The sequence below is a fragment of the Vulpes vulpes genome, chromosome 1 (genome assembly GCF_048418805.1).
Source record: "Vulpes vulpes isolate BD-2025 chromosome 1, VulVul3, whole genome shotgun sequence".
NCBI classification, from domain to species: Eukaryota; Metazoa; Chordata; class Mammalia; order Carnivora; family Canidae; genus Vulpes; species Vulpes vulpes.
This window is the reverse complement of record NC_132780.1, coordinates 59,056,579-59,069,343: the sequence shown is the minus strand read 5'-3', so window position 1 is coordinate 59,069,343 and position 12,765 is coordinate 59,056,579. Positions and strand designations below refer to the sequence as shown.

At 35.0% G+C, this 12,765-nt stretch overlaps 1 protein-coding gene across 12 annotated transcripts in view; it reads right to left on the bottom strand.

Moving 5' to 3' along the window:
• The window catches only part of TRDN (triadin), a 363,753-nt gene that overhangs the window by 273,441 nt on the left and 77,547 nt on the right, over positions 1-12,765 (bottom strand). For all 12 annotated transcript variants that reach the window (XR_012002811.1, XM_072765072.1, XM_072765079.1 and 9 more), the window contains exon 5: positions 3,332-3,391. Coding sequence is in view for 11 of the 12 variants with exons in the window: in XM_072765072.1 (XP_072621173.1) it covers positions 3,332-3,391 (60 nt within the window). In the remaining variant the exon portion in view is untranslated. The remainder of the gene's footprint in view (positions 1-3,331; positions 3,392-12,765) is intronic.

Below are 12,765 nucleotides of genomic sequence, written 5' to 3'. Positions count from 1 at the left end.
TTGTCAAAATCATATATTGTGCTCCTAGCTTAATTATTGAATAAGCATGTCTAGTGTTTTCCATGAGCCAAAGAAATGGTCTTTAACAATCATGACTCAGACCTCCTACTTATGACAAACAGCACTAGTTTCTATAATTCTCTACAATGACTATCTATCTTTTGTTTTAAGACATATGCATACATAGTTACTTATACCTCTGAAGGATACCCAAACTGGGTGAGACTGACTGATATTTCCTGTCATTTGATATGTGGCTCTGCATCCCACAATGGTCATCTACTCCTCCGAATTACCCATGGACTGCGGGCTCTAGACTGCCTTACTCATCTCCAGCTGAAAATTAGTTCTTAAAGGTTACACAGGAAAAAATTCTAAAAGATTTGGCTTAAATATGAGTGTATTCTGCAAGGTCATTTTGACCTACAGAATCTTCCATTAGAAGCCATCACTTTGGACTGGAAACAGCATTCTTCAAGCTAACTTCTGACACAGCAAAACACTCAGTGCCTACAAACCCCTCTGGCATGATGGAATTTTACGCACTCACCGGGGCCATTTATATCAGCAACAATTTGGTGAGTGGTATCTTGGTAACCCAAGAAAAGTTAAAATATGGTTGTAAGTCTCTTCTAATATTCTGCTGAATTACTACGTTATTTTAATATAAGGTCATGGATATAGACTTAACGTGATCATATTGATAAAATAAGTGATAACTTCTTTTATGTAGGGACAAATCAAGGTTAATTAAAACAAAAACATTAACTAACATGTTATAGCTTATACCTAAAACCAAAATGAGTACTTATTGCCAGATTAAGAATTAAAGGGCTCACCCCTCAGTTCCAAGAAACTGTTGCGTTGCCCTAAAAAACATCTGACAAAATAAACAGAGGGAAAAATAGGAATAAAAATTACCTTGGCTTCATGAATTAAAATCATTTAGATAAGGTGGATGACTATAAAAAGTAGTAATTTTCTATGAAAAGAGGTGGAAACCAAAATCGATTCGCTGATGTTTAAAGTTAATTAGATAGCATATTTATGTAGAATTCTTTTGGAAATGGATTTTCTCTGGGACTACATTTTGTCTGTTTTTTTTGTATTCCATTTGATGAGCAAATTATCTACATGTAAAGTTCCAGAGCTTTCCCAAAGACTTAACATTCCTAAAGCCCTTTCAAATACCATATGAATCCTTCAATGGAGAAAAAGAGAGAAAGAGAGAGAGAGAGAGAGAGAGAGAGAGAGAGTGTAATCTAGCTTCTATCACTTCCAGTATTTCTTTCTCTACCAGCTTCACCAAAACACATCAGCTTTTTATTTTTTATTTTTATTTTTTACCAGCTTTTTAGACTCAGATAATTGTTGGCATGTTTATAACCATCACAGGATACTCTTACCTTGGCTACATTGTATCTTTTCTTATAAGAGTTCAAATTTTTAGATAAGAATTTAAATTCCTAACCATCTGTCATGCATAACCATGACTGATATGAAATGTGGCATAGAGAAAACATATTTATCTACATATGTGAATAGCTATAAAACCACATATATTTTCACTGAATTACCTGGACATAAAAAGCAGGCATTATTCTACCTGGATGAAGAAACCAAGCAGTAAAATGGAAACTTTCATTCATATTGGCACAGAAAAAATATGGAAAGAAGAAACTACCCCTAAAGCTCATTGAAGACTTCAACAGTTGAAACTCCATTTTCTCTTTCTTGAGAAATACTCACGTTTCAAAATATATTTGGTCTATTCAGGGAATATATTCAGGTAATAATCTCTAACCCAGCCTTTGAGAAATTTATTTTAAACTTCAGCCAAATTCACTGTTTTAATTATGCAAGACTCACTAGTTTAATAAGCCCACTCTACAGCCCACTGCTCAAAGTCTTTAACAGCAGGACTCTAATAGAACCAGGTCCAAAATGCAAATGGTGCCATCTGCATCACCACATCCACTCCAGCAGTACTGCTATTAAATTAATAGTACAGTCTGCAAGATAAAACAGCAGAGACTCCAATCGTGTGGAACCAGTTGAGTTTCTGTTTAACTTCCAGCAGATTGAAACACATAGTCAGTTCAGTCACGGCTAGCTTAGTTAATCCATACCCCGGAGCTGTGTCCTATTTCCCTGACCAAAGGAATTAGGGACCAAAAAAGGAAAGGGAACGGTAAGAAGACATTAGTTCCCTAAGTACAAATATAAATAGGTTTCAACTGAGTAAGCTTCAATGTTCCTGATTGTATAAGCATTCATTGACCAATCAGGAATGAATTCAAACATTAGGATTAAAGACATAATATGCAGAATGATTTAAGCTCTTCACAAAAAGGAAGTGCATAGGTATATTCAAAATGGCATTTTAATATAGATTCACATATTAGTATAATTTAAGGTTAAGCAGAACTTCTATTATTTGAAATCCTACTATTTGCAACTAATTTTACATTAGTGAGTTTTGACATAATAAATATTACACAAAATTCAATGTCTATCCCGGACAAATTATTTCATTTTATGTCCAGAGCACATCTTTTTATGATATGGAATTATGATATTTTAATTTTTTTTATATTTTAATTTTTGCCCCGACTCACTTAAAATGCACGTGAGGCTGGTCATTGAGGAATCCTGGACATATTTAGAAATATATCCCTTTGAAAGCTCTAATTTCCTAGAGGTTTCCTTAAAGTTCTATGACTACAAGGGCCACTCCTAGAAAAGAGATGCTTGTAAAATGAGCAAGACAATGCTGGCCATTATTAATATGCCTCAAATGCAAGATTGCAGTTACTGGATTCAGTTGAGTTGAAAGGGATATTAATCATCACGTTGTCAATGTCCATGTACCCCCTAGAGGCTGTGAAAGAAAGCTGAGGGGTCGTAGCAGTCTGTAGTCAGGCAAAATAATGACTGCATTTCTGTGCCAAAGATTTTCAAGGTACTGCATGGTGCAAAAAAATTCAAGGTTAAAAAAAATTGACATTATAGTAACATATTCAAAGAAGAAAAAAATATTTGCTAAGCAGTCCAAAACTGTATTTACAGTACTATCTTAGTAAGTAAAAACCAGTGGTAAATAATTTAAAGATTGTCACAATGTTTTGAAGTTACTTTGATTCCAATACTTAAATATCACTTCTATATTTGTACCTGAAGTTAACCGAGAAATACAGGTACTCATATACACACTATCAAAAATGTTAAAACAAGGGAACACTCCACATGAAAATGTTCCTTTCTCCCATATGAATACCCAAAATATATATCCTAAATAAAAATAAAAATAAATGCAAAACAAAACAGTTACCTTTGGTTAGTATTTTCCTTTCAGGTTTCTCCTCCTTTTCAGCCTTTTCTTTGTGTATTTCTAGGAAAACATAGAATTTATTATTTAAAAACTCTTTTTGAAAATGTATAAACTATACACTATAGCTAAACTTTAAAATTTTACCTTGAGATCTAATTCTTCCTCAATGGAAAAAGTCATTGTAACATATTGCTACATAAATCACTCATTTATTGAAATAAGGAGAAAAAAGTTGGATTTACCTCCAAATTAGTGTTATTTGAAAAAGCTTAAAAACTTACATCAGTGAGGATATGTTGTCACCATTTCTAGTGCTAAAATTGATCACAAACTATAATTATGTTTTATTTCAATCACTTTCAATACAATTAAGAATCCTTAGTAAAAATGTCATTTAGATTGAGGAAGATTTCATTTTTACATATTAAATTAAGAATTTGTGAAATGAACTGTAACAACCTAATAGGAAATATATCTCAGAAGTATTGACTCTAAGCTATGTTTATAATCAGAATTTGGCATTGCATTTAGCCAATAATTACTGCATGCAGATATGACACATTTCATGGAATAAGTCAGCTTTTTTCTAAATATCAAGTTTTAACAAATATATTTAATTTGCTGCTAGCTTCAGTATACATTCACTGCCAAGGCTTAGAAAATGAAGTTAATTCTGAATTTGCAGTTAATTTGGATAGACCTAAATTAGATATTAGAGTTTACAAATACGATTACTACCTCTGAAAAGTGACTTAATCTTAATATCATGGTTTTTCTTAGAAAAATGCTAATGAGTTTTACTTATTTATTTATCACAACTTTATTTCACAGATGATCTGAGATGGTGCTAATTACTGTACACATTTAAATTCTCCATTTGTAAATGTGAATTTACATTTTCGTAATTTTTCCAGAAGTCGAAAATCAAGACCAACTGTAGGAAATTCCTAAGTATCTTCAGAAAAGATGGTTAGTGACTTTCACCTGCTAAGGAGGTAATCCTCACTGTGAAAATCCACCCGCCCCCCTTGTTTGCCCCATGAATCTCCCCTGTCAGCATTTACAGGGCCATTCCTTTACCCTTATCCCACCCCTGACTTCGATATGGCAATAGAGATACACGAGAGTTAAGATACCTAATCACATCTCTGATAAAAGTTCTCCAAGTATCAAAGAGAGATCTTCAAAGCCCATAGGAAACTTCTATTTTCCTGCCTCTCTCACCATATTTAAAAAAATCTCTTCTCTATAGATCTCTTAATCCTACCCCAGGTGTGTGTGTGTGTGTGTGTGTGTGTGTGTGTGTGTTTGCACGCGCACGCGAATGTGTTCCAGATATCTGTTGGGCACTTATCAAAAGTCCTTTTTGAGTTGGGTGAATCATTGTTTGGAGGTAGAGTGGGGCTATTCTGTGCAAGCTGTGGTATTTAGCAGAGTCCCTGGCTTCTACCTGTTAAATGCATCCCATCCCCTGTCATGACTATGAAAAATGTCTTTTAGACATGCCAAATGCCCCCTGTGGGACAAAAATGAGCCCCCAAGAGCTTTCTCAGATGGCTCAGGACTGTATTTCTTTTGTTTGCCCTGTGCTCTTGGTTTCCACAGCACTTCTACAATTATGCAAGCAAGAGTGTGCTGCACCATAAATTATCATATAGAGGTACATGTATGGAAAATGTTGATGTTTATAAAGAAACACGCCCAGTTTGCAAAGGCACAGTAAAGCCACATCCTATAGGCTATAGGCAATAAAGCTAACATAAACCTTATTCAACACACACACAGAATCTGCATCTTTAGAACTGTCTAAGGACATGAGATAACCAGCCTGCCTAATCACTTTCACTAGCTGGACCTACACTGGGCAGGAACCGCAGGACTTATGTGCATATTAAGGACATGGTATACAGTTAGTTGAAATTGAGATGCGTTGTGCGCATAAGTATATACTGGATTATGAAGACTTAGTACAAAAAAGAATGTAAAATATCTCATTAATGATTTTATATTAATAACATCAGAATGATACGATTTTAGACATATTTAGTGTGATCATTTTACTTGTGTGTCAACTTGGTTAACTATCCCAAGTCATTCAAATGAACACTAATCTAGGATTTGCTCTGAAGGTATTTTACGATATAATTAAAACCCCTAATCCATAGACTTTAAATAAGAAGATGATTTTGGATCATGAGGTTTCCCAGAGAGAGGGAAGAAATTCTGTCTGGGGTGACAGCTTTCGTCCCTGCCTGTGGATTGAAGTTTGCCTGTGATTTTCCCTTCCTGACTACTGTCCTATGGGCTCTGACTTGCTTAGCCAGTCCCCACAATGACATAGGCCAATTCCTTGTAATAAATTCCTTAATATACAAATATATCTGCATAATCTTCTACTGGTTCTGCTTTTCTGATTGAGCCCTCATTGAGACCCTGATTAGGCTAAATAAGACACATCAGTACAATTAATTTCATATTATTCTTTTTACATTTTTAAACATGTGGCTACTTGAAAATTTTAAGTTGCATTTGCCGCTGACATTATATTACTATCAGACAGTGCTGTTTTAGTCCCAGGAGTGGGCAAAATGACCTTTTTAAAACCTTAGGTCATCCACAGGGTTAAATCTTTTCCAAGTGAAAAAAAATTAAAAATCCTCCCCTCCAGTACCTTATTCCTCCCTTCTATTCAGACCAACAGAGGCTATGGAGAAGATTGGTGCTTGTAGAATTCAGGCCAGTAAAGCAAGTAAAATGTCCAAGATTTAGAGGAGTCTGGATAGGCCAACAGAGTCAGCTTTAAGGGATAGTTCCTTTTCTTTTTGCAGTTAGTGAAAATATTTATTCAAACCTAACTGTAGTACAGTATCAAGCTGAGTTAAATAAACATTAAATGTATGATATGTAGTTCCTTAGGAATAGGCCACCGCAATATCATAGAAATTTTTAACAACACATATTTCTGCAGTAAGGTTCAGCAATTATGATGTGATTTCCACACTGAGAAACAGGAATAGAATGGATTTAGTTTTTTAAATGCCCAGTATTTAAAAAAAAAAAAAAGGCTGAGGGAAATGACCTTAGAATTTGAGGTAAGACCTCAAAATGACCCTAGGATTTGTTTTTTGTTTTTTTTTATGATAGTCACAGAGAGAGAGAGGCAGAGACATAGGCAGAGGGAGAAGCAGGCTCCATGCACCGGGAGCCCGATGTGGGATTCGATCCCGGGTCTCCAGGATCGCGCCCTGGGCCAAAGGCAGGCGCCAAACCGCTGTGCCACCCAGGGATCCTGACCCTAGGATTTGAATACAGAAATGAGATGAAATTTTCTAACCTGAAAGCTTACATGAAATACTACATTCATTGTGAGATAAGGCCTTGAAATTGTCATTTAGAATAATATTTTTCCTTTAGAGGTAGGCGTGTGTGTGTGTGTGTGTGTGTGTGTGTGTGTGTGTTCTCTGCAGACATCTGTTGGCCACTCAGAAGAATAAAGCAGAGGTTCTGCAGCTCCCACAGGAGGATCAGACCTGAGTTAGAACTTTCTGCAGGACCAGATGCTAAAGATCATCTGCCTGGGTAGTCCTGTCAAAGCCTCCTAGCCTTACTTGGTCTTGGGAAGCACACTGAATAGGGTGGTGGTTTATGGGACTACACAACCCATGTTGGTCCATGGCTGCATTTCCTGCAAGGTAGATGGAAGTTTTCACATCAGAGAACAGAGATGAGAAGCAGCAGCTGGAGCCCCCTTGGCACCCCTTAGTCTATAGCCTTTTCGTACACAGAAGCATCCTATTAGAAGGGAATGAGCTCTAGATATGGAACAGAATTGAAATGAGCAGGAGTCCATCCTGGAGGGAAAATATAAAGTGAAAGAAGATAAATCTCAACAAGAGTAGGATCAAGAACACCATGAAAAGGTGTGTGTGGGGGTTATGCATTGCCTACCACTTTCCAAACACATAGGAGGGAGGTAACCCTAAGAGGAAGATAAATCCCCGCGTGTTGGCTATACCTCTCAATAAGTTTTCCTTAAGAAAAAAAATAAAGATAAATGAAACTAAAGAAGAATTAGACTGAAAAAAAATAATACTTCCGAGTATATGTTTTTTTACTTTATAGGTAGATGGAGCAGACACAACCCAGTTCTGCAACTCAGACCAATGTCAAGGATAAAATCCTACTATTTTATTTTCCTGATTCTGTACTTCAGTTTTATACACAGGACTGCCTCACTGCTCTGGGCAGATCTACTTAGATTTCTCACAAGTGACGGTGGGGGTCATGGATTAAAATACACACACACATACACACAATAAAATCTTTACAGCTCATAGTGAAATATGATGACCTACATAGAGATATTTTTGCAGGAACATCATCAGCTAATTTTTTAACCCATGGTCACTTGAAGACCATTAGTATTTCTACAGTGGCAAGTGAAGACTTGTGCAGCTAACCCTGTAAAGACGTACACACACCTACATTTCTCTCCTTATAGATGACAAAAGAAATTTATTTCTTAGGACTCAAACTTAAGGATAAATTTAATCTCTCTCTGCATGTTTTATTGCAGCACTGCGTTTTCTTTGGGGATTGGATCCTATGACTAGTGTCACTGCCTGTGGCTATCAGAAGCCTGAAGAATCCAATGAAGCCTCTGCACATGTGCCAGTTCTGTCTGCTTACACTTGAGCCAGGAAATGAAAACCATTCCGGCTCCTGTCCAATTGAGTAACAACGTGCTACCGATTTAGACTTCAGAAGGATATTTTTCTCATAAGCAGATGATGTTTGATTTGTTACTCTCGACTGCTCTTTCCAGCTAAGAACCATTCGTATAAGAATTAAAATTAAATTTTAAAGATTCAAGTCACTAAAGGTAGAATTTTATTGCCCTATCATTTTCAACAAACTTCCAAGAAAAATAAAATTTCCAATAGCATATTAAAACTAGCTCCAGTTGTTTAATAATTTCTTAGGCTGGTGAGTAACTCCATTTTTTTTGGTAATATGATAAAAATGTATCATTGCATAAAATTGCACTTAACAACATGACACCCTTTAGGAACAGTTCCCTTAAACCTGCACAAATCCTAAATACAAGGGACAAAGAAGGTCAAAGCAGGCATCATTCACCTCCAAATATATGTGCGTTGCCATTAGACTAGCATCCAATGTTGCTGAAGACGTAACAAGTCTCAGCACCAGATGCCAGTTGGAATCATAAGCCATTTTGGCAACTGGTAAACCTTAAAGATTGTTTTGCAGCTAAGAAGGCACAGAGGTCAAAGTATCTTGATCCAGGTGTGAGACTACCCACAGGCCCTTAAGGATACAAGTATATATTTGAATTCTGAGAATTGAGGAGGGAAAAATAACATGAAAAAAGAGTGACAATTATCCCAAGGTGTCAGGAGGCAAAAAGAAATTCCTTTTGCCACCAAGTCACCTGTAACCTTGCCTGAGAAGACTGAAGCAGTACTCCACCGATGTTTACTGCATCGGAAAAGCTGTAAGGACACTATAAGATTCACCTAAAGGGCAAGGTATTTCAACAGAATGTGGGAAGCATTTTCCAGCTTTTCTCACTACTCCTGATTTTCCTCTACTGCTTTTCTCCATACGGACATAAGTATGAATGAATATAGAACGTGGAGAAAAAAAATTAACGTGTGCCTTTTTAGATTCTTACTTTTATTCATCTCCCACTCTAAAACTAATGACTTTCTCATGACTTGAAGTCATTAGAAAACTTGATCAAGGGCACTTGGGTAGCTCAGTGGGTTAAGTTGCTGCCTTTGGCTCAGGTCATGATCCCAGGGTCCTAGGATAGTCTCTTTAGGCTCCCTGCTCAGTGGGGAGTCTGTTTCTTCCTCTCCCTCTGTCCCTCCCTTCCCCTGCTCATGCTCTCGCTTGTTCCCTCTCTCTTTCTCTGTCCTCATTCTCTCTCACTATCTCCCAAATAAATAAAAATAAAATCGTAAAAAAAAATAAAATTTGATCACACTAGGCTTTAAATGCATTCACAAATTTCTTTCATTTAAGGAACTCGAAAAATTTAAACCTTGGCTTTCATGCTTTATAATTCAATGAAGATAACAAGAAAATATACCCTCCTCAGTCAGTCAGCCTTTTTTTCTAAAGTCCAAAACCAAACAAGCAACTATTTTAGAGTCCAATGTCTCTGAAGACTTGTAAAGTGCTGGGAAACAAGAGGTGCAGATACCACATTTTATTATGTTGTTGAAAATAAGTAAAAATTACTAATGCTTAGGGTTTTCATTATTTATGCATTGCAATGATCATTAAATGATAATTTTAATAATTATCATATGAAAGATGGCATAAACTTATGGAATTCTAATATTAAAATATGCATTTTGTTAGGATACTTAGACATAGATAACTTATTAACAGATCTATACAAAAATATCCTTATCTCTGACATGTATTAAAATACCTCTTAGTGTTTAAGATAATCCATGCTGGAATCAAGCTGTCCAATTGAAATCTAATGCCTTTTCTTCCTAGCTGTGCAACTTTCATTTCTTTATCAGCAAACTGAGTTTCTTAATAGTACCTTCCACATAGATTTGCATGAGGATTAAAATTTGTTAAAATGTAAAGAATTAAAATAGCACTTGATTATTAAGTAGCATCCTATGTGGCTGCTATTATTATTATTATTACTATTATTATTATCATTATCATTATCATCTCTCTCACTAAATCCTAAATTTGATGGAAGCAAGAATATGTCTATTTTGTTCCACACTAAATGTTCAACAATGGTGGCTGTCATATACTAACCACTTGATAAATACATAATAATTTTTTAAAATAAATATTTAGGTAGGACTATGAACAATAAGCTCTTGCACAATACAGAAAGTGGTGGTGGAGCATATCTCACCTGTTCTTTATGAATCACCTCTCGATTGAAATTCTAACATAAGCAGGGTTGAAAGTTTTGAGAAAGTAAAATGTTGTATTTCTAATCATTTTTACCTTTCATTAGAAATCCTGGGGAGGGCAGCCTGGGTGGCTCAGCAGTTTAGTGCCATCTTCAGCCCAGGGCTGCCCTCCCCAAGATCCTGGAGTCCCAGGATCAAGTCCCACGTCAGGCTCCCTGCATGGAGCCTGCTTCTCCCTCTGCCTGTGTCTCTGCCTCTGTCTTTGTCTCTCATGAATAAATAAATAAAATCTTTTTAAAAAAATCCTGGGGAAAGTTGCAGAATTTTACTATTTGTAGAAATATAATAATGTAAGTGAAATCTATTCATAAACTACAACACTTGTACAAAACTTTTTTTCGTAATGTCTTCCTGGAACACTGAAAAGCTAAATAATAATCAAAGTAAGGATATTGAATATTTTTAATTTTTTAAAATATTCGTACTAATTAATATAAGAACTAATACTAATTTTTAATACTAAGATATTTTTAATGCTTTGCCTTATTTCAAAACCTATTCATAGATATTTACATAAAAATAAGTCAACTATGAATTGAATATATTATACTTGTAACAAAATGTTGACAATAAAATATCCATTTCATTAGAAATAATTGGGGACAAGATTTAAAAATAGGACATGCCACTTAATGTAGCTTAGAGGAAGGCGTCCAAAAATTCTATCCCCCTTGTTCTACATGTTAGGTACTATTGCAGTTGTCTAGCGTTCCCTATTGATGCTTACGGTATTTCAATGATAATCGGCACTCTCCTTTATCTGCTGGCCCTTGCCTGTATACTTAACGGGCATCTTATATACAGAAATAATGAAATTTTGGCATTTGTTATACATATTTATGCTGGACATCTGAGAAAATAAGTATAGATTTTAGTGATCCTTTGGGTGGCCTAAAATGGAACTTTTAGGTATAAGGGGGAATTTTCTGGTTCTCACAGTGTGTTCTGCATGTCCCACAGGACCATGTAATTATTGAATAAACAAAAAATCTTTAAAACTTCTCCAAATTAGAAGTAAAGATTCATTTCATTGGCTTGATTCTCCTTGTTCATCTTTAGGCTGGTTAATTTTATCAATATGCATTTGTCTAAATTCTATGTCCCCACAGTGCCAGGGGTAATCATAGATCAACAGATTTCCCCAAGACCCTGAGTTCAACTCCCATACGGAACTTGGAAAGGGGGCCATGGCACTTAAAAAATGGGAGGGTCACTAGAAGTAGCCATCAATGGAACCAGATCAGTGAAAATAGATTGTGTCAAAAGATTCCTAAGAATGGCCTTATTCTATAGTGAAGTCTTTCTGAGTTATTTAGTATGTTACATGTATTTTGCTTGTGATAAATAGTTTTTATCTACTTATAATCATAACAAAGCTTATTGTTGAACAGTTTATAATTTTATTTAAGATTTACATGGCCAATTTAAAGCATACAATTTTTCTCTATTAATATAACACATTGTTAACAAATTAAAAATATTATCAATTCAATATTTTAAAATGACAGACTCAACAAGTTAAAAGGATAATCTCTGTCACCAAGGCAACCATCCTGATTCTTTTAGATAACAACCAAGTTTATTAAATTATTATGAGGGTTGTGGATTTCAATGAATGCTTTTTATCATTATGTTTTCTCCACATATCTCACAAGCAGGAGACAATATAAAATGTCTTCTTACAATTTTTCTTATTTTAATAGTGAAAATTCAAATTATTCATTTGAACAAAGAACCTCTATTTATAAGATTTTGCCAATTGTGATTAGGACACAAAAGTTTAATTATGATGAATAACCAAGCAAGTCTAGTTATCTACCCAGTGGCTAATTAAGGATCCTTAAGGGAAAATATTGTATTGAAGTCTCAATATTTTAGAGAAACATTCTAAATGATGTGTAGGTATTTGTATATTTTGATGATTTTTCTGATAATTTTTCTGTTATACTGAGAAACAAAATTTTGAGGAAAGCACACTACTGACCATTAGTGGAGAATAAAAAGAAAATTTTTCTTTCCCAAAAGCTACCAAGTATTTGTGATTAAGCTGGTGTACACTTTAGATATAGCGGTAGACAAATCATTGAGAACAGTTTTCTTCAGGAATGTTGAATACCATAAAAATAAAAATTTTTGGGACCTTAAATTTGTTAGATTTGATTCTTTGGTAAAGTTTTGTAAAATAAACTCAACTTTTTGAAGAAAAATAGTAGTCACAACACTGCATGCTCCTGACCCCTACAAAAAAATTTCAAAATAAATATAATGATATCTGTCCAACCTCATTTTTGCCACTAACTCAGTAATCTTAGGCTAATCCATTTTTCTTCTTTGAATTGTATTTTCTCCTCTATAAAATGAGATACTATTTCCCATGTGTTCATAAGCCAGATAGAGATAGAAATGATCACAAACAATACCTTTTATAAGATAATCACTAAGTGGACTTTATGGATT